Source organism: Nelumbo nucifera, chromosome 7, assembly GCF_055504915.1.
Source record: "Nelumbo nucifera cultivar China Antique chromosome 7, China Antique-T2T, whole genome shotgun sequence".
Taxonomy (NCBI): Eukaryota; Viridiplantae; Streptophyta; class Magnoliopsida; order Proteales; family Nelumbonaceae; genus Nelumbo; species Nelumbo nucifera.
The window spans coordinates 24,486,282-24,513,494 of NC_142655.1; the positions used below are offsets into that span (position 1 = coordinate 24,486,282).

The following is a 27,213-nucleotide window of genomic DNA, read 5'->3' on the forward strand; positions in this document are numbered from 1 at the left end:
AGAGTGAAAGAGAGAAATCGCGTTTAGAAAAAAAAACTTAAGAAACTAATTAATGACTTTGAGTAATGGCATTGACAATGACACCAAATATTATTAAATTAATAATTTACTAATTAAACAACTACCATTAAGCCAACATAATGACATATTAACATACAATTCATTGATTCAACTATATACTACATGTACAATACATCAGACCGAACTCGGGTTACACAAGACCTCAACCCGAGCACAACCCCCAAAAAAATAAAAACCCGCCTTTTCAAGCCCAGGCCCTCCCGAGCCCATAAAATCTAACCCAACCCGTGAAAAAATTCGGGTTGGGCCGGGCCGGTCTGGGCTCGGGTTAAGCCCGCCCAAGTTGCACCCCTATTTACAAGACGAGAGAGAGAGAGGCTATGGCTATCGATGAGCCTACGTTGCCCACCACCACAAAAAACTGTCACTGGCCCCCGCGGAGCGACAATTTGAAAGAGAGGCCATGACTTTATCTCACAGAAGAATGAAGAGAAAAAGAAGAAGAAACGACCCAAATGAGTGCTCTCACTTGTTGTTCCACGTCTTCTGCTTGCTGCCGGACCCGGTTCTTCGGCAGACCCCTCAATCCTTCTTCTCTCCCTGCCACTTCTTCCCTTCTCCACCACCACCACCCCCCCTTCTCCTTACGAGGTAAGCTCTACCTTCTTTTAATCTCGTTCTGTTCTTTCTGTCTCCATGAAGTTGTATTCTTTTTCTTGTCATGCTTATTTACCAGGAGAACAGAGAATTTGATAGTTAAAGATGTTATGGAGTTTCACCTACAATTAGGAAGGGAATCAATCTGGGATTTCACATCCACTTTTTTCTTATAGTAGAAGTTTGAGCATGTTATCCCCTTTAGTAGTCATAAAGAACCTTTGTTATCATCCAATTGATGCTTTCTTGTTTGAATTTATCAGGATGTTTTAGATTTGAGTCACTTAATGAGGGAGACTAATGAGCATAAGAAGTAATTAAATCATTGGAGTTATTTCGTGTAATTTGATCAGTAAGAAGAGGCCGTTGCTTGGTGAGATGGTAAAATCTCGGGTTGGCAAGCGTGAGATTTTACTAAGAAGGGGTTATTAGGTAGTGGATTTGTTTTAGTTCGGTTACTAAGTCGGGAAGACTTAACATGATGTCCCTTTTAGTAATCATTAAAGAACCTTTGATTGAATCCATTTGATGCTTTCTAGTTTCAATTGTCCAGGATGTTTTAGATTTGAACCATTTGATGGAGAGTTGGGGGATGGAAAGTAATTAACTTACTGTATGACTTAAATTTAATTTCATACTATAATTAGGGCCATTGCTTGGTCTAATGGTAAAACCTTGGGCTGAAAAGTGTGAGAACGAGGGTTTGAGTCTGTGAGTGGCCACTTTGTGGAAAAAATGCCAAATGTTAGGTCCATATCCAGTCTGCCTCTCTGCAGACCCTAGATAGCTGGCACCAACATTGGGTAGAAGCCCTTTGAATTTGATACTATTATTGGTGTAAATCGAGGAAGGACTACTGCTAGATGTAATGGTTTTGAACTTTTGATATAACTACGAAAATAGGCCATGCGTCAGTGGTTTTCCCTGCTCCTCATAATTCCTTTTCCCATATTTTAACCCTTTCTGTAGTTATTGTCATTTTATGCATACAAAAGAGTCTTGGCTTCTATTGCAGAACAATTATTGGATGAATTTAACATTTCCGATTAGTAATGGAAACTTGATTAGGAGGCTTATATTGACAGTCACAACCTTGGTGACCACAACCATTGATACATAGGGTTTGTAGTTCGCACAATCCAATGGTGGAATTGCATTTGAACTGCATTTCAAGAATTGAGTTGTGGTTCATGAGTAATATTAATTGAGGAGATAAATAATGGTTTGGTACTGTTATTTTGTGAAGAAAAAGGACACAACCACTCTTGCATGAAAAGGTCAGCCTATGTACAACCTGTCATCCTCTCTCTGTTTGCTAAGTTATGTCTATGTTAGGCTTTTATTCTCTCTCTCTCTCTCAAATGTATGCATGTATTCCCACTCCATTCACTAATCAATACATAGTAATATTTGTAATATAAAATATTACATAGAGAGAGAGAGATCATTCTTTATGATATATTTGTAATATAAAATAATCAATACATAGTAATGAAAAAATAAAGTATCAATTCTTAAGGACTAAGCTAAACACTTGCTATTCATTAAGTATACTTATATTAAGTATGCATGGATGCTCTATAGATGCCCCAATCTTTGAAGTTTTTTAAATTCGATGCTTCTATGTTTCTGCTCCCACTCCAACTCCTGCCCAGGCTCCACAATTTGGTCACTTAGGTTGCAACAGGGCATCTGAGATAATTATAGATACCCACAGACTTGGACCATAACATCCTGCTTGCCAGATGCTCCAAGATAGACATACATAGCCTTCTAAGGAATTTGAATATTTTGCCTCTTATTTTCATGTTAGAGAAACACATGAACAATATGGTTGTTTACTCTGGATATTAGGGAATATAAGCTTAATTCTGTTGCAACATCCTATGATTGTAGAGAGGCCAAAATGGCTTCTCACCTCATAGCCTCTCCAGGTCAAGTTGGGTGGTACTCCATTATATGACATTTATTTTTACTCCTAGACTATTGGAAATTGTTTTTGAGGGCACAAGAGGGAGGACTACCCCTTGGTTTGTGTATCTTGTTTTCTTTTTCATCTAGTACCAAAGAAAAAGGTAAAGAAATGAAGTGATAATAAAGGGGGCATTTAATTCTATGTTTTGCATTTGTAATAATGATTAAAGAAAACTTATATTTTTTTTGATAGGTGAAGAAAAACTATATTTTCCAAGTTGCATTATTTACAAATAGCTGAATCATGTATTTGACTAAATTGCTCAATATGGTTTGCAGTTTCTAATGACGCTACTAGGACTGATGTGTCAACTGATCCTACCATTGAGAAGGCTGAGGCTGACAAGCTTGTTGATGGAATGGATTTTGGTGAGCTTTGTAATGACTTTGAATGCATCAGTAGTCCCTCTGTGGAATCTACAGCAAGGCAACTAGCACGTGATATCCTGGAGCTACGAGATGGCAATCGTGCTTTAGGAACTTTTGCTGTTTCTGTCAAATATAAGGTATTTTTTGGGAATTTGTTGTTTCTACTTCTTCACAGACACTTTAGAACTGGAAACAACTCAAGAGCTTTCAATTTGTTTCTTTTCCTTTTAAATGGAAAGATTCTCCACTAAATTCTTCTTGGTGAGTGGCAATATAATAAACTGCTTTGATAGGACAAAGTCTCCTTTAAACAGTGTTTTTTTTTTAAGTACATCTGATTTGCTCTTGCAATGGCAGTTGAGGACTTTTTGCAAAGAGAGGATCTTACTGAAATGTTGTTACTTGATACATGCAATCCATATATCTGATGCAAGACAACTACTAGATAATGTATAGCCTAAGATTTACCATTGAGAACAGATCTGGTTTGGGGGTTAGTTGGATACAATGGAGATTGATCATTAGAGATGGGGAAGGAATGAAGTGGTAAGCAATGCTAGAAGGTAACATATTAAGAAATGCTTGGATTTAATATGAGTGTCAAAATTTTACTATGGTTAAGAACACAAGAAAAGAACAAGAAACAAACAGAAGGATAACTAGATGAGTCAAATGTTTTTTTCTTAAACAAGTATTAGGGTCATTGGGTCTGAACAGGTTTGTTTGATTCTTATCATTTTTTTGGGATTCTCATCTCAGAATTCTGCAACTTTCTGGAAAATTCTTATTGTCACTTTTTCTGCTTCAAGTGAGAAGTTGAGAATTATTTTGTTGCCTATATGGTAGGCCATAAGATCATTACTCTGGGACTGGTTGGAGATTCGGATCTTTATGTTGAGAGAAGGCAGGAGTAGTTTGCATACTGCTTTGTTTGTTTACCGTGCTGTCAACTATTGGAGAACAAAGATATTTTCTGGATCCATTGATGATTTTAACTGTTGCTTATCAAAAAAAAAAAAAAACTGCTAGTACTTTTTAAGTTTTATGAAGTTTTTGCCATTTAATTACTCAAGTAGTTGAGCAGAAATCTAGTGTTTAATCTGGTTTTGTGAAAGAAAAAAGATGAAAAGAAGAAGAAAGGAGAAGATGAAGTTTGAAGAATAAGGGTGAGAATCACTTTTGGTCCTCATGCCTAAAACGTTGGCATTTATATGAAGAGTACATAACTACAATACTGCCCCTAGTTGGGTGCCTCTTTATTCCAACAATGCCACTATATTTACTCCTGAAATTTTATTATCTTGCAACTATACCACTATACTGCTTTTCATTTTTGAATCTTTTCCACGCTGCTTTCATTTCCTATTTCAGAAGTTGTATTTAAGATTTACACATTGGGATTATTCCCAGCTTTTTTTTTTTTGTTTCTACTTGTTACCATCTAAAGAAGCAATTATTTTAGATAGGATTTTGTCTCATATGCTTTATCTAGGATATTATACACAAATAATTGAGCTGAGTTTTTTGATAGGCATGACATACACAATGAAGGACCTAATTTTTTGGACTTGAGAAATGGATCTCCAGGGTGGTTGTTACTTTTGCTTGATACTTAATTTGGACAAATATTTTCTCAGTTGTTGCTTTACATGGATGGTTGACCATAATGTGCTTGGTATTTCAACTGTAGGATCCAGTTAGAAGTTTTACTGGTCGGAACAAATACAAGAGAACATTATGGGTAAATGATGTACTAGATAAACCCTTGGTGGTGAGACTTCAAGGCCTAATTTCTTATTTATTTCACATGAACTTGAATATTATTTTTTTTTATTTTCATTATCTTCCTCATTTGTTGAGGGTGTAGCTTCAAATGCTGCATTGATTGTAGAAGATACTTATTCATCCCTATTTTCTTAATGAGCCTGTTCTTTATTGACTTACTTGTCCATGGTTTGAAGACTTATAGAATAAAATTTCAATTACAATGGTGTGAAACCTAGGCACACTATCTGGTCAGAAACTTGAGCTAGTGAGCTCATTGATTAAGCAATAAAACTAGACTGCGTACATTTGTCATGAGTACTTAAGGGTATCAAACTGCTTCTTATAATCAGAAATGAAAAAAAAAGAAAAAGAAGAAAAAGAAATACTTGCTTGTAGAAAGCCAGAAAATAATAAAAGAGTAATTGAGATTGAAATAAGAATGGAAGAGAAAAGATGAACAAGGAGAGAAGAGAAGCAGGTTGCAGAAAACTGAAGGGAACAAAAAGTTATGGTGCCATCCCACTCTTGCATTTATGTTAAAAATAGGTGCAATGACCAAAATACTAGCCGCCTATTTAAAGAATAAAATACAACTATTGAAAAATGTAGCAGCAATAAAAGAATCTAAACCAATTTCTCAACAGGAATAAAGAAAGACAATGTTCCATTTTCAAAAAGATGATTATATCATAATGGATAGAGGTTTCAGTTTCAACTCATCGATTTCTTTGAGTATAGTTCCAGCTTGGATTCCTGCAGTCTCAAACTCTCAATTAGACCATACACTATCCTTAGAGTATATTTTGATGACATTATTGTTATAGGGAATGGCAATAGTGAGATTGCTAAACTCAAGAAGTTTTTGAGTTCAGAATTTGAGATTAAAGATTTGGGAGAGCTATGCTATTTTTTGGGGATGGAGGTGACTTGTTCTCTTCTTGTTTCTACTTGGACATCTTCATCATTCCACCAATCCAACAGATTTAGTAGTACTGCTAGTAGAAATAAACTTGTTTGTTGACATTGGTGTTTGGGTCACATGTCTTTTTCTTTTTTGATAAGTGAGCAATTTTATTAATTCAAATAAAGCAAGTACAGTCAGCCTAGGAGGAGGCACTTGGTGTTACCTCCCCCAAGGACTGAACCATAAGCACTAAACATACACAAGCCTGATACACAATTACAAGGTAGCCCAAAACAGATCTCCCCTTGATACCCCTTGCTTGGCTAGAGAATCAACCATTACTTTTGCTGATCTGCTAACCCACTGAACCCTGACTGTCATATTTCTTGTCAGCCATTGAACTTTCTTTAACAGATCCCTGTAGCCCCAACAAGCTGTTTTTGGACTTGTCATCCAGCCCACTACTATCTTGGAATCCCCTTCTACTATCAAATTGTTCACTCCAAGTTGATTGGCCAGATGTATACCTTGTACTGCTGCTGGTATCTCGGCCCTTACAGAATCACCAACATCCGCTGGTCCTAAAAATAAAGATAACATGTTGCTGTCTTTGACTCTCAGAATCCCTCCTATTCCGGATGGCCCTGGGTTACCTTGTTAGCTACCATCAAAATTCAATTTTACCATTCCATCTGGTGTGGGTTTCCATTCGGCTTGTGGTTTGTTCTTTGTGGAGACTGTGGAAGCCACTGCTGCCCAGTTTCTCCTTAAGTCATCAAAGGAGTTATCTGCCAACAAGTGAAGATTTCAACCATGACCACGAGGCTGTGGCTGTCCTTATCATTATGCACTTCTTGACTTCAGCAATGCTTCTTTCATTTTCTTGAAATATTCTAGCATCTCTCCTCCCACAAGGTCCACAAGGTAGCGGCTCTGATATATTTCCACATTAGCTTCCCTCTTTTTGTCATTCTTTCAAAGGCAGATGGAGAGAATAGCAACTTTACTTCGGAGGGCAAGTTCCACCTGCACCCAAATAATGATACAACCTAGTCCAAATATTGGCAGCAAAAGAGCATGATATCGGCAAATGGTTACAGTCCTCACCCTTCACTTTGCACATAAAGCACCAATTTGGGGACAAACACATTTAAGGTTTCTTCTTTTGCAAGTTTTCCACGGTATTGGTCTTACCATAATAGGCTTCCCAGCAGAACACAGCTATTTTAGGAGGTATTGGCCTTGACCAGACCTCTTTAATAGGGAAGACCTGAGAGGAGGGGTTGGAACAAAGAGAGTTAAAGAAAGATGCACAAGTGAAGGAGCCAACCGGGGCTAGAGACCAAACCCTTTTATTCGAGCTAGGGGGTCCAAACACATAGAGTCTAGAAGCAATAAGAGCTCTGAAACACAAGAAAATTCATCATCCCTTAACCCTCTTCGGACTCAAAATCCTAGTTTAAAGCCAAAGGAAGAACGGGGGGGGGGGGGGAAGGAACCATGAAATAGATTTCTTTTTAAAGAGGGAGATGGAATAGAGAGAAGGGAAACAGTCTTGTTGAGTGCTCACCCAAATATCTTCCCAAAAAAGAACGGAGTTTCCAAAACAAACATCATATCTTACAAACCTGAGGAATTTGGGGAGAATGCCGGAAATAGCCTTCCAGGGTGTTGTGAGCAAGGCCCTTCGGGATACCCCCGTGCCCCAACTTGATTCAAAACAGCCATGGATACTCTTTACTACTTCATGCCACAACCTCTCTCTCTCTCTCTCTCTCTAGGGGCCACCTCCAAAGCCACTTACCTAAAAAATCTTCATTCTTACTGACTACATTCCCTAATCTTAGGCCGCCTTCTTTTTTTCTTACTCACTACCTCCCACTTAATCAAGTGGTCTTTTTCTCTTCCCCAGGTTCCCAAAGAAGTCCCTCATCAGTTTTTCCAACTTCTTTGCATCCCTTTTAGGAATTCTAAAGACTGACAATAAGTATATTGGCAAGTTGGCTAGAGTTGCCTTAATCAAAGTAACTCTACCCCCCAAGGTAATATAGTTTCTCTTCCAAGCTACCAATCTTTTTTTGAATTTTTTCACCACTGGGTTCCAAAACCTACTTTCCTTTGGATTTGCACCTAAGGGAAGTCCTAGGAAGGATGAAGGCCACTATGACCAAGTGCATTCTAAAGAGGCTGCTATAGACTCCATCTCCTCTCTGTTCAAATTTATTCCCACAACACAACTCTTCTCAAAATTTATGTTCAAATTTGAAGCCCTCTCAAAGTGAATTATTAACTCCTTTAGATTTCTTTTTCTTATTCAAATCTGTTTCCTTAGTGGCTTAGTTGTTGGAGTTTGAACGTTTATAATATCAATGTGAAGTGTATGAAAACTTGCAAAATATTGTTGAAATACATATCCTTTGAGTAATATTAATAGCATTGTTCCTTTTGTTATTATTCATTCTGATGCTTAGAGTCCGATTTGTACTACCTCTTATTTGGCTGAAGCTTTTTGTTATTTTTTGTTGATTAATTTACTCTGCCCACTTGGGTTTATTTGATGAGGATCTGGCATTGGTTTTCTCTAACTCTAATATTGCATTCTTCTGAAAAAATCTGGAAAGAAGCCTGCTTCTTAACCCTTTTATCATCAATCCCTTCAACTTCAACTAAACCAGGTTACCTTGATCCTTATCCTCTTTATTTTTAATGTTAACAGCAGCATTCTTAGTCATGGGCATCCTATATTTTTCTTCCAATCATTTAAAGATTTTCCTGGCAAATTCCTTTCCTCCTATGAAATGAAAGCCCATAGTTTTGCTTTCCTCCACCTTTGTGTTTACAACCCTTTCTAAATCAATTGATTTTTCAATTACATGTGTTTCATCAATTGTCATCTCTTCATCATCATTAAATACCCTCAAACCTAAGTTTGTTCAGCCATTGCCTTCTAATTCCTTCTTCTGGGTTTCATTCAATTCGTTCTCCCCCTCCTTATCGCTTCCTCCTCTCTCCTCACCTTTCTCACAAACATCTAATGAAACTGCTGCCACATCCCCCTTTCTTTCAAACACCTGCTTCTCACCACCCTCACCACACCCTTCTTTTGGTATACTGTTCCCATACTCTTCTATTTCCTTTATTTTGTCAACTTCAGGCACTGGATCATTCTCTCTATTTTCATGCACCACTGAAGGTGTTTTTTCCCTTGATTACACTCCAATCACCATCCTCATTTCTTCCTTCCAGAACTCTTGTTTCCCCTTTCCTTGTGTCCTCATTCCCAGACTCTATCAACAGGTTATTGATTAGCCCATCTACCTCCTCAGAAGGTTCTCTAGAACTTGCACATGTCACCTCTTTATCAACCACCAGCATTTATTTCTGTTGGATCACCTTCAGAACTCACACACGTCTCGAGTCATATTGATTCCACCATCTATAGCGACCTCCCTTGTCTTTTTTCCTGTTCTCCCACCACAACTTGAATAGGGTGAGTTTTCTTAATTTTCTCCTCCGCTCCTCCTTTATGAACTTAAGCTTCTCTTGTTGCTACGAAACTCTTAGCTTTATCATCCACAAATCAACTAATGTATATGTTAGTGAAGGGGTATTTCGGTCTTTGTGCCTGTTGAGATTGCTGAGTTGTTTTATTATGTTAGTTCGAGTGCCTCTTACTTAAATAAGGGCACTGATGTCTTTTCCTATCACATTAATAATATAATAACAGGTCTGGCCAAATGTAGGGGTTTGATTTTTTCCTAATTTTGAACCAGACCTTTTCTCTCTTTCTTCCTTCTTCTTGCTTGCTTGCTTTACTTGACTGCTAACAGACAAACAGACTTCTAGGGCAGGCCGAACTTCAACATGGTATCAGAGTCAAATTAAACAAATCGGACTTGCCTAGAATTCTGTCTTCTGCGCATTCGACCTAGGGTTTTCTTTGATTTCTCAGCCGTCGATTGGAGATTGGAAAAAGGGCTGAAAAGGAGTGATCGCCCTCTTCCCTTGGAGGTGTCTATGCCTCTGGTTGTGTCATGTGTGGTTGGTTGCTGTGTTTTCTCAGCCCTCCCCTAATTAATGTAGGGCTGGTACGTGTGGTGCAGTGGGTGTTTTCTTTCTTCGTGTGGTTGTCCTTCAGGCGATGAGGTAAGGAGTGTCTTTTATGTATAATTTCTGTTTTGAAGCACATAAGAGGTATGGTACAGATCGTACGGAGGGGTTTCAGGTTGTAGTGTGCTAGGGTTTATGCTGGTTTGTGTGTGATTCGAAGGGCAGTGGTGTTCACATAGTGGTGAAACTTCAGGTAGTTGTAGAGTAGGATCTGTGGTGTTGCAAGTGCAACTTTCAGCACTTATTATTGCTGAAATCAGTGTGCAGAATTTGGTGAAGTGTCCGTGTGCAGTGTGCAGTGTGTAGTGTGCAGAATTCGGTGATAAAAGAATTCAGCAATGGGAGATAACAGTGATAGTAAACCTAATGTGATGATATCTACGGACTACCTGAATGTCCAAATGACCTCCATTAAACTGAATGGGGAGAATTATGTCCCTTGGGCTAAGTCTGTAGAGGTTTTTCTGAAGGCAAAGAAGAAGGTGAAGCACATAAGAGAGGAGAAACCCTCCACTGCTTCTCATGAATACGAAGACTGGGAACAAGAAGATGCACAGATCATCACGTGGTTATGGAACACAGAATTAGTGTGAACTTCATGTTTCTTGACACGGCCAAAGAGGTGTGGGATCATGCTAAGAAATTGTATTCTGGTCAAGACAATACAACCAGGGTATATCAACTGTATCAGGAATACTTCATTCTGCAACAGGGCAATCAGAGTCTTGAGGAGTACTATGCCAGTATGAGAAACATCCGTAATGAGTTGAATGTCTATCACCCTCTCACTCCTGATGTCAAGATTCAACAACAACAGAGGGAGCAACTTGATGTGACTCGGTTTTTGGTGGGGCTGAAATCTGAGTATGAACTAGTACGAGCCCAGATACTAGGAGGATCAGCCCTTTCATCCTTAGAGGAGGTGTTTGCTCGACTTTGGAGGACTTCCATTCGATCTATGGAAAACCCTAATGTCTCAGATAGATCAGCATTTGCAGTGTCGAGAGGTCGAGGTGTTAGAAGTGGGGCTCGAGGAGCCCAGTCTGGCCGTTGTGGCAGTAGTGGCTCAGTATATGGCCGGAGTGGTAGTGGTGGATCTACACATACCCGTGGTGGTGGTCGTACTGGAGGCAGAGATTCAGGGGGAGCTCGTGGTAGAGGACGTAGCTCGGGTCCACGGAGGTGTACTCATTGTGGATTGGATGAACATACTATTAATTACTGCTACGACTTGCATGGTCCACCCTCGACTTGGGCCAATCATGCCATGACTAGTGACACCGGTTCCAGTTTTAGACAGGAGAACCGTTTAGCTGATTAGATGCCTTCTACCTCTTCAGATGGTCCAGGCAAGGAGATGGTGAGTGTTCCTCGTGATGAGTATGAAAGGTTTGTTCAATCCATGTCGCAGCAGAACACAACTACTTTTGCACACTCAGGTATGGCTTGTTTGGCATCCACACCCAACCCCTGGATTATTGACTCTGGAGCCTCCGATCACGTGATCGGAACTCTAGGTGTGTTTTCTTCTCTCACTCATTGCTCAACATCACAATCTGTTACATTTGCTAATGGCTCCACATCATCTATTTGTGGTGTTGGTAATGTTGACCTGGACCCTTTATCCCTATCCTCAGTTTTGTATGTACCTAAGCTTCCATTTAATCTTATGTCTGTTAATAAGCTAACTAAGTTACTTAATTGCTCCATTACATTTTACCCCTCTATGTGTGTTTTTCAGGATCTCAAGACGAGGATGAAGATTGGTGGAGGGCATGAAGTCGGTGGACTGTATTATCTTGATGGTGGTGGAAAAATGTCAACAACCCTTCAGTCATCTATCTCTCCTCTCCAGTGGCATTGTAGATTTGGTCATCCTTCGCTGGAAGTGTTAAAGTCTTTTGGTCCCTTCGTTGAGTCAACTTTCTGTTCTAGATTGTGAGTCGTGTCAATTTGGGAAACACCATCGTGTTCCCTTTAGCTCTGGGGTTGATAATCGTGCATTGGAGTCATTTTTCTTTAATTCACTCAGATGTTTGGGGTCCTTATAAAGTGATATCATATAATGGGTACAAATATTTTGTTATTTTTGTTGATGATTTTTCAAGGATGACGTGGCTCTATTTAATGAAGAAAAGAAGTGAATTATTTATCATCTTCTAGAAATTTTATGTTGAGATTTGCAATCAGTTTGGCGTTCACATTAAAATTTTCTGTTCTGATAATGGTCGTGAATATTTGTCTTCATCCTTTCAAGAATACTTGGACCAACATGGCATTATACACCAAACTTCATGTACTTACAACCCACAACAAAATGGGGTGGTTGAGAGAAAGAACCGGCATCTTTTAGAAACGACACGCTCCCTCATGCACCACATGAATGTTCCCAAACCCTTTTGGAGTGATGCAATGCTCACCTCTTGTTTCTTAATTAATCGGATGCCCATGTCTATCCTTGATGGTCGTTCTCCATTTAATGTCTTGTTTCCCACCATGTCTCCGTTTCCGCTTTCTCCTCGGGTATTTGGGTATGTCTGCTTCATCCATAATCTGGGTCCTAGGAATGACAAGTTAGATGCACGATCTCTTAAGTGCATATTCCTTGGCTATTCCCGGACTTAGAAAGGGTACAAGTGTTACCATCCTAGTTCTCGCCATTCCTTGGTATGTGCTGATGTTACCTTCTTTGAGTCTACTCCGTTCTTCGTGGGGTCCGGTGATGCTTTTTCCTCCACATCACCTCCTCCTCTTCCCCTTCCTGTGGCTGATCCTCTTCCTCTTGTTCTAGTTGTGCCTACGTCCCTGCCTCCGGTGCCACCGTCCGTTGATCGTCCACCTATCTGTCACGTGTATACACATCGCCCATGTGTATCGGCTGTGACTCCTTCGGCTTCATCACCATCGACAGATCCAGCTCCAGACCCGCCACTATTGCTACCAGCCTCCGACTTTGATCTTCCTATTGCCTAACGGAAAGGTAAACGCACTTGTACCCTTTATCCTATTTCCAATCATGTTTCCCTTACTCACCTTTCCGCCTCCTATCGCCAGTTCATCTCTTTGTTATCCTCGGTGGTTGTCCCTAAGAATGTCCAGGAAGCCCTTACTTCTCCAGAGTGGTGTCGTGCTATGGAAGACGAGCTCTCTGCTCTCCATCATAATCACACTTGGGACCTCACCGCTCTTCCTCCTAGGAAACAGGTTGTCGGTTGTAAGTGGGTTTATACCGTTAAGTACTTGCCTGATGGTCGTGTTGAGCACTTGAAGGTGCGATTGGTAGCAAAAGGGTACTCCCAAACCTATGGTATTGACTACACAGATACTTTCTCCCCGGTTGCTAAGATAGGGTCAGTTCGTGTTATCATCTCTCTTGCAGCTATGTATGATTGGCCCCTATATCAGTTGGATATCAAAAATGCATTTTTGCATGGTGATTTGCTCGAGGAGGTCTACATGGAGCAACTACCAGGAACCACCAGGGTTTGTTGCTCAGGGGGAGGATGGTAAGGTATGCAAACTTAAGAAGGCTATATATGGACTTAAACAGTCCCCTCGAGCATGGTTTGGTAGGTTCAGTGAGGTGGTCAAGAAGTTTGGTATGAAATAGTGTCAAGTTGATCATTCTGTCTTCAGTCATGACTCTCTGGCAGAAAAAATACTACTGGTGGTGTATGTAGATGATATCTTCTTGGGCATAGAGGTGGCAAGATCTAAGCACGGTATTAATCTGTGTAAGAGGAAATATATGCTTGATTTGCTGGAAGAAACAGGTTTGTTAGGTACGAAACCAACTGAGACACCTATGGAAACAAATACGAGGCTGAGCAGTGATATGGGTGAAGTATTTGAAGACCTTGGCAGATACCGACGACTTGTAGGCAAACTAAACTATCTAACCATTACTCGGCCAGATATTTCTTTTGCGGTTAGTGTGGTGAGTCAGTTCATGCAGAAACCTTTGGTTCCTCATTGGAATGCAGTGCTAAGGATTGTGAGGTATTTGAAAGGAGCTCCTGGCCGTGGTTTTCTATACAAAAGTGGCGGAAAACTGGAAATAGAAGGATACACCGATGCTGACTGGGCCGGTTCTATGTCTGATAGGCAGTCTACCACAGGCTATTGCACTTTCTAGGGGGTAACCTGGTGATGTGGAAACGTAAGAAGCAAATAGTTGTGGCAAGAAGCAGTGCAGAAGCAGAATATAGGGCTATGGCACATACTGCTTGTGAATTAGTGTGGCTAAGGAGCCTTCTACAGGAGATAGGGTATGACATTAGTACTCCAATGAAGCTCTATTGTGACAATCAGGCTGCAGTTCATCTCTCTTCTAATCCGGTGTTTCATGAAAGAACCAAGCACATTGAGGTTGACTGTCATTTTGTGAGAGAGAAGGTGCTGAATGGAGTAATAGAGACTGCATATGTTAATACGGGAAACCAGTGAGCAGACCTGTTTACAAAAGGTTTGAGTCGGGGGAGAGTGGACTACATATGTAACAAGCTGGGATTATATGATATATACTCACCAGCTTGAGGGTGAGTGTTAGTGAAGGGGTATTTTGGTTTTTGTACCTGTTGAGATTGCTGAGTTGTTTTATTATGTTAGTTCGAGTGCCTCTTACTTAAATAAGGGCACTTATGTCTTTTCCTATCACATTAATAATATAATAACAGGTCTGGCCGAATGTAGGGGTTTGAATTTTTCCTAATTTCGAACCAGACCTTTTCTCTCTTTCTTCCTCTTTCTTCCTTCTTGCTTGCTTGCTTTACTTGATTGCTAACAGACAAACAGACTTCTAGGGTAGGCTGAACTTCAACAGGCTTTACTTGTCTTTTTTCCTGTTCTCCCACCACAACTTGAATAGGGTGAGTTTTCTTCATTTTCTCCTCCGCTCCTCCTTTATGAACTTAATCTTCTCTTGTTGCTACGAAACTCTTAGCTTTATCATCCACAAATCAACTAATGTATACATACCTTGTAACACAACAGATGAAGCCCTCTTGGGAAAAACATTGCTTTACTTCTTGGAGACATTAATCTTTCTTTCTTCCTTCAATCCATTGATTGGGTCTCAAATCAAGTCTCCTTGATTGTCCCAAAGTCCTCCTAGTTCTGTGGTTGGGCCCTCTCTTTGCTAGACAACTTCTTTGAGATCGGACCCCAGCCGATTCCTCGATTGGACCACCACTTTACTCAGCCCATAAACTGAGCATTAGCCTCCTTTCTAAACTTTTCCAGTTCCATGACTGGGCCTTTGAGTTACTCGGCCTACTCCCTCTCCCCCCCCTGTTAAAGCCAACTCCACCTCTCTTAAAGTCTCTTCTATTATTCCTTAGAAAAATCCCCCTCTTTTCAAATTTCTCCTTGAAAAAGTCCCTCTTTCTGACCCTTAGCCCCACTCGTCCCCTCCCTCCCTTCCACATAAACAACCACCTGTTTGTCTTTTAAGTTCTTTGCCCCTTTATCTTCCCCATTCATTCTGTCCTTTTTGGGAAATTCCACTTTTTCCCTTACCCCTATGACTCTTAAAGTTTGTATTCTTCCTTTAGTTCCCTTGTATCATCTTTGCTCTCCATTTTCCTGATATTTCTCCATCATCTTGAATTAATTTTCTCCACTACAACACTCTTCGGATCAACATCTTCATTTGAGATTTTTTTCCTTGACCTGTATTTTCTCTACCATACAAAAAGATGGATTGACTCCTTCATTTAGGGTCCTTAGCTCGTATCTTTAGATATGACTACTACATATATTTTATAAACACAATTGGAAAACTATATGTGTGTATTCTAAAAGAAAGTGAAGGGAATGTCTTGATATCAGCTACTATATGAGTACAAATAAATACATATGAACATATTCTACAAACTATACTGACAAATTTTCATTTTAATAGAACCTTAATGAGATCAGATTAAATTAAGATCTCTTTCATTTGGTTAAATTCTCAAGTTTCAAGATTTGCTCTTTTCTGTCTGATATGCTTGAATTACATGCTTTAATTACTCTGGCTATTTTTCTACAATTTTCTTTTACTTTAGGATCAGTATAAGCACAATAAGTTTCTTTCTTTAACCCTAGACTTTACACCTGGTGGCTGGTGGTGGGACAAGCACAATCACTTAATTGGTTAAACTTGGAAATTTTCACTTATAGAATACAGCTTTCTAATACCTCAGGCTTGTTTTAGAAGAGAGTCCTTGGTTTAGTTGATTTTGATAAAATTTTTCCATTTTAACTTGGATGTTATTTCTTTCTACTTGACATAAGCCAATTTTTAAATTTCTAATATAAGGCTTTCTTTACAGACAATACAAGAAATGGTAATGATGTCAACCAGTGTCCTAAGCATCAAATGGACAATCAAAGGGAGGCCAAAATCATTACTTGCTAGTATAGGAGGAGACATTATAGTGAGAGTGAATTCTCGGTTCACTCTAAACCAGATAAGTGGCCAAGTAATTGAACATGAAGAGTTCTGGGATTTGTCTGCATCATCAGCCATTGCTCAGGCATTTTTCTGGATATCTCGCCGAATTTTTGCTACAATTGAGGCTGGAAAGGATGCAGCTGATACTGTTAAGAACATGACCAGCCGTTTTCCAATGGAAAAAGAAAATTTGGAGATATATCCAGATCCTTCTGGTGATCCAACTAAGGTAAATTCTAACATAATTCTAACTTTATATGTTATACATGGAATTTTGTTACTTCATTAAAAATGAATATTTCATTTTTTTCATGTAGAGAGACTGGGCCAAATGGGCCCTAGTACCTGTTTTATGTTTATGCCTAGTTACTATTTGTTTTTGTTAGAGTTAGCCGAATGAGGGGTAGATTAGTCTTTTCCAGCCACTTTAAGTTATGTGCTTATGTGGCAGTTCTAATAAGACTTTCTGTCCCATACTTAAGTGGGGGCAGTTTAGTCTTTGTACTTAATTAACCCCATTATGGTCGAATGGTAGGGTTTAGTCTACCAAGTTCGACTGTCTTCTTCTTCTTCTTCTTCTTCTTCTTCTTCTTCTTCTTCTTCTTCTCCTTCTTCGAACTGCTGTAGCTATTGAACAAACATGGTATCAGAGCAAGACGTTGCTCTCTAAATCTCCTCCCTTGCCCCTCTCTGGTCGTAACCTCATTTTTTCTCTTCTTTTTGGGCTGAAAATGGAGAACACAGATTTGACCTAGGTCTGAGAACACTTCAGTCCTTCCTCTGCTCAGAACTTGACTGTTTTTCAAGAAAAACAACTCCAGAAGTAAGTGGATGGTCGACTGAAGCTCTCCATCAGAGGTTGGTTACCTTTTTTTTGTGTTGTTGGTATTTCTGGGTTGAAAGCCTTCAAAATCTGCTCGGACTGATCAGAACCTAGAGAACTAGGTTGTTTGTAGCCTTGGTTCTTGGAAAAAAAGTCCAAGAACAGGCTGTGTTTACAGTGGCCGAATGGTGTAAGGGTATGTTTGACCCTTTTGTGTGGGTCTGTAGGTTGTTTTGAAGCCTTTGTTGGTCACAAGTGACCTGAATTGAATGACAATTTACTGCAGTGGTAGTAGTTGATGTTTTCTTTGGACTTGTAGTGTCCTCTGAAAAGGTCAGACAGATTTGTACCATGTGTGACAGCTATGGTTGTGTGGTGGCGCTTGTGATGCTCAACCTCTATTGAGCAGCTTCAAGAGGGCTTGTATGTGTTTAGTGAGTTGCTGAATTAATGTTAGTGTGATTTATGGTTTTGTGAAATCAGTAGTGGTGCGAACAAAAACAAAAGTTTGTTGTGTACCTCTCAACTGTGTTTGGGGACTGCTGTAGTGTCTGGAACATCTGTGTGTTTGGGGACTGATTAATTGTGACTGGTTGTGAATAGTGGTGATTGATTGTGACTGGTTGTGAGCCTATCATCTGTGTTTGGTGACTGTTGTAGTGTCTAGAACATCAAACTCCTAACAGCAGTATAGTTGGCGACTGGGTATTAAAATTAGAAGTAGCATTGGGAGGACATCATGGCAGCAATTGGAGATGGTTGTAGTGATCAGAAACCTAGTGTGGTTATTCCCTCTGACTATCTAGGTGTGCAGATGACTTCAATTAAACTTAATGGTGAGAACTATGTACTTAATGGTCAGAAACCAAGTCAGTGGAAGTTTTTCTCAAGGCAAAGCGGAAAGTGAAGCATGTGAAGGAAGATAAACCATCAGCTGACTCTTCAGGGTTTGATGACTGGGAACAAGAAGATGCCCAAATCATGACATGGTTATGGAATAGTATGGAACCTAAAATAAGTGCCAACTTTATGTTCTTAGATACAGTTAAGGACATATGGGAACATGCCAAGAAGCTTTATTCTGGGCATGATAACACTACGAGGGTATATCAACTCTATCAGGAGTATTTTGATCTGCAACAAGGGAGTAAAACCCTAGAAGAGTACTATGCCAGTATAAAAAACATTAGAAATGAACTAAATATCTATCATCCCCCAACTCCGGATGTTAAGGTTCGGCAACAACAAAGGGAGCAACTGGATGTCACTAGGTTCTTAGTGGGGCTGAAATTGGAGTACGAACCAGTTAGAGCCCAAATTTTGGGAAGCTCTACTCTACCTACCCTTGAGGAAATATTTGCAAGGCTCTGCAGGATCTCCTTGGGTTCTACATACTACACCATCTGACAGATCAAGATTTGTGGCAGCCAGAGGAGGTGGACGTGGTAATAGAGGGGGAGGACATGGATCACGAGGAGGTCGTGGTGGTTCCACTATTTGGCTGTGGTGGTGGTCGAGACTCAAGGGGAGGCCGTGGTAAAGGAAAAGGTACCTCTACTAGGAAGTGTACCCACTGTGGTAGGGAAGGACATTTAGTGAATTTTTGTTATGATCTCCATGGCCCACCTTCTACATGGGCAAATCATGCAGTTGCTGGTGGGGTTAATGTTAGTGATAAACAACAACCAAATCTCACATCTTCCACATCTACATCTGTTGTTGGGAAGGAGATGATGAGTGTACCGCGCGATGAGTGTGAGAGGTTCCTTTAGGCTACTTCACAACATACTACTGCCACCCTTGCTCACTTAGGTATTGCTTGTCTGGCATCCAAACCCTCTCCTTGGATTATTGACTCTGGAGCCTCTGATCACATGACCGGGACTCCAGGTGTGTTCTCTTCCCTCTCTGAAACTTCGACATGTCAAACTGTTTCCCTTGCCAATGGTTCCTCTTCTCCCATCTATGGTGTTGGTAATGTTGACACGACTTCCCTTTCTTTATCATCTGTTCTATATGTACCTAAATTTCCATTCAATCTTATGTCAGTTAGTAAATTAACTAAGACCCTTAATTGCTTTATTACATTTTCCCCTTCCTTTTGTGCTTTTTAGGATCTCAAGACGGAGAAGAAGATTGGTGGGGGGCATGAAGCTGATGGATTGTATTACCTTGACGGTGGTGGATCGTCAGTTGCACTTCAGACTTCACTCACTTCTCTACAATGGCATTGTCGGCTGAGACATCCATCTCTTAAGGCACTCAAGATACTGGTTTTGTCTTTGAGTCATTTGTCGTCTTTACAGTGTGAGTCATGTCAGTATGGGAAACACCATCGGGTTCCCTTCAGTCCTAGAGTTGATAGTTGTATGTTGAGTCCTTTTGTTTTAGTTCATTCAGATGTTTGGGGTCCAATTAAAATAGAGTCTTATAATGGTTACAAGTATTTTTGTCACTTTCATTGATGATTGTTCAAGGATGACATGGATTTATTTAATGAAAGAAAAGAGTGAATTATTTTCCATTTTTCAAAAATCCCATGCTGAAATATGTACACTATTTGGTGTTCCAATCAAAGTTCTTCGTTCAGATAACAGCCGTGAATACTTTCTTACTTCCTTTCAATAGTATTTAGAACAACATGGCATCATTCATCAAACTTCATGTGCATCCACTCCTAAACAAAATGGGGTGGCTGAACGAAAGAACCGTCATCTCCTTGAAACGACTTGGTCTATTCTTCATCATATGAATGTTCTTAAACGATTTTGGAGTGATGCTTTGCTTACTGCTTGTTTCCTTATTAATTGGACGCCCTCCTCCATCTTTCATGGTCGGTCTCCCTTTTCTATTTTGTTCCCCACCTTGTCTCCCTTTCAATTAACACCCCGGGTCTTTGTGTGCTTTGTTCACAATCTAAGTCCTGGGATAGACAAGCTGGATGCACGCTCTATTAAGTGTGTCTTTCTTGGCTACTCTCGGACCCAGAAAAGGTATAAGTGTTACAACCCCATTACTTAGAAGTTCTATGTCTGTCCTGATGTCACCTTTTTTGAGTCCGTCCCCTTCTTCTCGGGATCTGAAGTATCAGTATCTCGACCTTTGCTTCCTCTTCCTCTTCCAGTCCGTGATCCCATTCCGGATGTTCCAGTTGGGGTTGTCCCTTCACCTCCTCCAATGCAGATTCCTACTGAACGACCACCAATCTGGCATGTGTATACTCATCAACAGACACAGGCTCCTCCTCCAACTTCTACCTTGTCTACGGATCCTATTGTTGCTCTTGTCCTAGAACCTTCAAGACTTGATCTTCCCATTGCTTTACGGAAAGGTAAACGTAGTTGTACCCTCCATCCCATTTCCAATTTTGTTTCAGTATCTCGCCTTTCCGCTTCACATCACCAGTTTATTTCACTGTTGTCATCTATTTCTATACCTAAGAATGTCCAAGAGGCACTTACCTCACCTGGGTGGCATCAAGCAAGGGAAGAGGAACTCTTTGCCCTTCAGCATACTCAAACGTGGGAACTCACTACTCTTCTTCCCGATAAGCATGCTATGGGTTGTAAATGGGTGCATACTATTAAATATTTGCCAGATGGTAGTGTGGAGCATTTGAAGGCCAAATTTGTTGCTAAAGTTTATTCATAGTTGTATGGGGTGGACTATAAGGAGACCTTCTCTCCCATGGCTAAGATTGGCTCCGTCCATGTCTTAATTTCCCTGGCAGTTATGTATGATTGGCCCTTGTTTCAACTTTACATTAAAAATGCCTTCCTTCATGGTGACCTTATGGAAGAGGTATATATGGAGCAACCACCGGGGTTTGTTGCTAAGGGGGAGGATGGTAAGGTGTGCAGACTGAAAAAGGCAATTTATGGGTTGAAACAATCATCTCGTGCTTGGTTTGGGAAGTTTAGTGAAGTGGTGAAGAACTTTGGAATGAAACAATGTTAGGTTGACCACTCAGTGTTCAACTATGATTCAAAAGTCAGAAAGATTTTATTAGTGGTCTATGTGGATGATATTGTCATAATTGGTAGTGACAAATTGAGGATTGAAAAACTAAAGGTCTTTTTGCAAAACCATTTTCAAACAAAAGACCTTGGGAAGTTGAAGTATTTCTTGGGTATAGAAGTTACCAGATCAAAACAAGGTGTAAACCTGTGCCAAAGAAAATATGTTCTTGATCTGCTGGATGAAATAGGACTATTAGGTGCAAAACCGCTAAAACTCCCATGGAACCAAATGCTAAGAGGCAGTGATATAGGGGAAATATTTGATGATCCTGGAAGATATAGACGGTTAGTGGGGAAGCTGAACTATACGACTATCACAAGATCAGACATCTCCTTTGCAGTCAGTGTGGTGAGCCAATTTATGTAGAACCCTCGGATACCTCACTGGGATGTAGTTCTTAGAATTGTAAGGTACTTGAAGGGAACTCTGGGCCGTGGGTTATTGTACAAACCAGGAGGAGGATTTGAGGTAATTGGGTATACAGATGTAGATTGGGCAGGCTTAGTGTCAGATAGAAGATCTACTATAGGTTATTGCACATTCCTTGGAGGCAATCAAGTGACATGGAAGAGTAAGAAGCAGATTGTTGTGGCAAGTAGTGCTGAAGCCGAATACAGAGCCATGGCACACACTACATGTGAATTAGTATGGTTGAGAAACCTCCTACAAGAAATTGGATTCACAATGGACTGACCTATGAGATTGTACTGTGATAATCAATCTGTAATTCACATCTCATCTAATCCTGTTTTTCATGAGAGAACAAAGCACATAGAGATTGATTGCCACATTGTGAGGGAGAAAGTCCTTACTATGGAGATAAGCACAGAACATGTGGGCTCAGGTGACCAATGGACAGATTTGTTTACAAAAGGTTTAAACTCAGGGAGAGTGAACTATATATGTAACAAGCTGGGATTATATGACATATATTCTCCAGCTTGAGGGGGAGTGTTAGAGTTAGCCGAATGAGGGGTAGATTAGTCTTTTCCCGCCACTTTAAGTTATGTGCTTATGTGGTAGTTCTAATAAGACTTCCTATCCCATACTTAAGTGGGGGTAGTATAGTCTTTCTACTTAATTAAACCCCTAATCCACATTATGGTCGAATGGTAGGGTTTAGTCTATCAAGTTCGACTGTCTTCTTTTTCTTCTTCTGGTTTGAACTGTTGTAGCTACTGAACAAACAGTTTTGTATGTTAACGGGCCTTTCTTTATGGGCCTGTTAATCTCTTTTATAAGTTCTTTTAAGTTCTTGCTTAGCTGGCCGCCCATATAAGGGCAGACTTGTAATTAGCCTAGTTAATGAAGATTAATAAAAGATTAGTGAAGGGAGAGAGGAGATCATTGAACTCTTCTTTTGTTCTTTTATAAGTTCTTTTAAGTTCTTGCTTAGCTGGCCGTCCACTTAAGGGCAGACTTGTAATTAGCCTAGTTAATGAAGATTAATAAAAGATTAGTGAAGGGAGAGAGGAGATCATTGAACTCTATTCTTCTTCTTCTTCTTCTGTTCTGCTGTATTCCTCTTTTCTCTCATTCTTTTCTGTTTTAATCAAGTTCTTTATATCAGATTTGAAGGTCAGATTTGCATCTTGGTATCAAAGCAGGTTTTCCTCTTTTCGTTTTTCTTTTTTCCCATACACCTTTCGATTAGAAGAGTATATGGAGAGATAAGTTCCTGATAAATCAGAGTAGCATTTGCCTAGTTGGTAGGGGGTTTGAAGAGTTAGAATCTGGCCGAAATTTGCCAAGAAGTGAAGCTGTAATTTTTCTGCCCAAAACCCTAGCCGACTAGAGAGTTTTCTAGTTACAGGTCAAGGAGAAGGATTGGGTGTGGCACTCAAGGCTTGGGAGGTGTATTTTGATCCCTAAAAATGTGTGGTTGAGATTTGAAGGAGATTGGGAAGCTCTGGTAGGAGCGGCTACCTCTTTTCTCTTCCTTCCTGACAGCCAGGTGTAGTGAAACCCTAGTTTTCAAGTCCCCAAGTACTGTACTGACCTCAATTAGGTATACAAAGACTGAAAAACTAGTTCGTTTTTTTTTTTGTTTGATCCATGGAGCAATTTGGAAGTGAAATGAAACAGATGCCAATTTCCAGGGTTAGTCCGGTAGATTCCCTTTCGACTGGAGTGACCACAATTAAACTGGAAGGAACCGATTATCTAGTTTGGGCACGATCTATAAGGATTTATGTTTGCAGTAAAGGTAAACTAGGGTATCTCATAGGCAGTAAGGTGAAACCTGTAGAGACGGACCCTACATATGAGAAATGGATGCAGGAGAACTACGTAGTGATTGGGAGGTGTATTTTTCTATTAATACTAAAAGAGAAGAAAAGGCCATTACCTAATGTTGGTTCCTGCTATCTGGGGTCTTGGGAAGGGGTGGATTGGATATGGACCTAACCTTTGGCATTTTTGGACAAAGTGGCCACTTTCAGACCATGTTCTCATGCTTGTCAACCTGAAATTTTATCGTTACACCAAGCAGTGGCCTCTCCTGTAAGACAACCTTATTAAATAGGAGAAATAAAAGTGAAAGGAAAAATCGTAATGCCACTACAAAAATCATAAGTCAGGTAAACCTGTACCATTATGCAAGGCATTTTTAGAGCTGCCCTTTTGCTAAAGAAACAGAAAAAACATTTGCTAACCTTGGGATCCATGAGAAGATGACTTTCAACCTATAGGTAATTTAATGCTTATTGGGCCTTTAGATTTCTAAAATATGAAATAGCTTATATGTTCTAAAAGCAAACGAACTTGGCATTAGTGACACTGAATCAGCTGTTTTGATGAGAAAGAAAGTTTGGCATTCATCCCATGATGGTGGTCTGAATCATTTCCTTAATGATAGGTCGGTTGCTTAGATCTGCATTTGCTATGTAGCTTTATAAGATGATGTGATGCTTAGAGAGGAAATGTGGAATGAATTTCATGTTTATCGGTGTTCTTTTTCTTTTAGCATTGGGATTTGGAATGCATTTTAAGACTTAATAGAATTAATTCTGTGCAGAAACATGGGGGCTTTGGGTTTTTTAAGATGGTTAATGTTACAGTGAGTAAGTTTTGGTGGTTCCTAAGATGTTTATCAATGACTCTTATAAGAAATTCTTTCTAAGTCCAGAGAATAGTGTGTGCATGTGCAAATATGTTTGTATGTACGTGTATTTTATGGTTGTTCAAGTCTCCACATTGACTCAAGTGGATATTTAGATATGACTTTGTAATACTTGTCTCATATCTCAGTGTTGATATATTTATAAAGGGCATGGTCTTTAAATTTAAAGCAACTTCTATATTAGTCAATGAGAAGCGACCCTAAGGCTGTTTTTCAGTTACTAGAGAACTTCCAGGTTGCTTAAGTTAGTATTTTTGCAGGTGGTTACTTTGACATTCAAAATATTTAAAGCTTTGACAGTTCTTGAAGTACCGTAATTGCATCCTAGGGTTTGATCACTCACTATGTCATAAATTGGAAATGCAGTTAGGTAGGTGAATATGATGAAATGTTGAGATTCATTCTAAATCACTAATCGACTCATAATTTTTTAATTTTTTTAAACAAACATGCCTAACCCTAGTATTTTCAAAGAAATGGATTGTCTCCATGGACTCTGGAGGGAGGAAGAATTAGAACTTAGATTTTCTACAGAGAACAACAGAGGGAGGCTGTGTAATCAACCTGCAATACTTGTATTAGAAATTAAATCAGAAAACTATTTTTCAATAGGGGTAAAAAAAGTTTCAGAGATGAACCCATTGTAACTAGTCTTTGTGCTTAGTTCTTGAATAAGTTCTTGACATATATATATACTGTGCGTGTATTTCTTGAATAGTTCTTGTCATTGCGCATATGCTGATATAGACTTCCAGCCAATGACAAACAAGAAAATGATGTCCACGAGAGGGATAAGCAACTGTAGTCATTAATTGAAAAAAAATGATAATAAAACTTGTTGCTGTGGGATGAAAAAAAGATCAATTTCATGTAGAAGGTATGACAGAAATGTTGTGTTCAGTGCAGAGGAGGTTCCTTTGATGTGACTTGTTATTTGAGAAATTGAACTCAAGAATAGATATTGTACATGATAGACAAGAGTAAGATGAAAAATTGAAGGTGGCATCATAAATTTACAACACCTTAGTTAAAGTTGTACGTGTTTTTACATCTGTTGTTATCATATACTTCATTAAGAAAGCAGATGACCAAATTAATGTTTCTTTGCTTATTTAATATTATTGAAACAAGTATCTAAAAGCTAGTTGTCAATTAAAAAAGTTAGAGGACAAAACAAAGGACTATAATATTCATAAAAACAGCTGCATAGATGAATATTATAGAATTAGATGACTATCATCTAAGAACTCTGTGCCTCCATATACAAGCATTCTTATTAAAGTTGAGATGAAAATTGACGAGTATGAACATGCCATGCACTTATATCATACCTATTGTAGATTATAACTTGCCTCCAAACCTGCAATTGACTTGTTATCTTGTCTGCTTTGATTCCAGTTCTTTCAAAGGGATGATGGCTTCCAACGGGATGTGTATCAGATTGCACTTTTCCTGGCAGTCCTCTATTTTGTTGTACAGTTTTTGAGGACAACCTTATGAAACTTCAAACCTGTCCTACCCATGCCCCTTCTTGTAATTGTAATAATAGTTATGTTGTGTATAATATTGTCTATAAATATGGTGTTATTGTTGTAGTCAAAGTACCATCTCATGTCTGTGGTTATTACTAATTGTCTTCCCTACTTTAAGTTCACACTATACATGTAATAATGGTAATTATTTTTCCACCATATATGAAAATGGTTCTTGTCTTTTATCCTCTTTTTCATTGAAGTATGGTTGTCAACTAGCAAAATGCTGGGGGTGGTCTCAGCAGTACAGGAGAGGAGCACCTTGTTGCCTAGATGACTAGGACCTCACCTAGACAATGGTGATATATTTTTGGGAAAATTACTAATAGGAGCTGTTGTAAATTTCACTTACAACAAAGGACTGTGAAACAAAATCCTTAAAAAAATTTCCTCCAATTGAAACTTGTACTGCTATGTTCTCTTTGTATTCAACTTCTGCCCAATTACTCCTAAATGGCTTTTTAGATATATAGTGGCATTCCTTTGATTGTTGTTATTGTTTAGGAGAATTTCAAAAAATATTAAGTAGTTATTTTATTTTATTTTTCCTTAATATGTCTACTTTTTTATGAAGTTAAAATATAATTTATTTTTTATTTTTCTGTTTATTTTATTTAATTAATCATTTACTTATTTTGTTTTTTGTCAACATATTTTCTATAAGACTAAGTTTCATAATAATAGGAGAAGGAATATAAATAAGCAATCTTTTTTAGTTTTGTTCTTAATTAATAAAAATTAAATGCAAAAATGGGACCAATACAGCCCCTTCCCTTCAGACACGTGGCATTGTAAAATTTCAATAGATAAAATCTTAGAAGAGGTTAAACTCTCACTCTTAAAAAAAGCCTATCCACTCACAAAAAAGTGATAACTTCGCTATTTTAAAATTCACACAAGTAGCATCGTAATCCCTAAAAAGTGGTAACTTCAAATGTTATGGTAGTAACAAAATTTATTCAAACACAACCATTTCAAAAGTAACAATTAAACAAATAATGTAACTTAAAAATATTCAAAATATTAAATGGATAAAAATAAAAATAAATGAAATCCATAAAAAATTACTAAACAATTAATACAAATGGTGTAAGTTTCATTTTTTTAAATGAAATAGTTTGTTAATTACAAACTGGATTTAACTTTTTTTGGAATCATAACCTAATTTAGCTTTTAAAAATAAATTTATCAAATAAATAGTAAATACCAATTAAAGTGGGTTACTGTTTACAAATAAGACCTCATTTAATCTCTTAAATCATATTAAAAACAACATAAGTTAATAGTGATTTTCAAATAAAGTAGGTTAGAATAGATTGTTAATCACAAAGATGTTGCCCCTTAGTATGGGGTCATTCTCTAGATAAAACATGGTAAGTCTCTTAAATCAAATGTTGAAAGATTAATAGTCCCGAAGTTAGTACGGAGGTCATCAGGCTAAAGTCTCCCCATTCATACACGTGGCATCCTAAAACTAAA

General features: G+C 38.9%; 1 protein-coding gene across 2 annotated transcripts; it reads left to right on the plus strand.

The window, feature by feature from the left end:
* Positions 1-422: 422 nt before the first annotated feature.
* LOC104593489 (transmembrane protein, putative (DUF2358)) lies at positions 423-25,919 on the plus strand. Of its 2 annotated transcripts, XM_010253362.3 has the most exons (5): positions 425-672; positions 2,932-3,158; positions 4,712-4,792; positions 16,117-16,467; positions 25,601-25,919. In XM_010253362.3, exons 1-5 carry the CDS (start codon positions 537-539, stop codon positions 25,700-25,702), a joined length of 897 nt encoding a protein of 298 aa, XP_010251664.1. In that variant the 5' UTR covers positions 425-536; the 3' UTR covers positions 25,703-25,919. The 2 variants fall into 2 exon arrangements, with proteins under 2 accessions (XP_010251665.1, XP_010251664.1); XM_010253363.3 differs by lacking the exon at positions 4,712-4,792 and having other exon boundaries at positions 423-672.
* Positions 25,920-27,213: the final 1,294 nt, after the last annotated feature.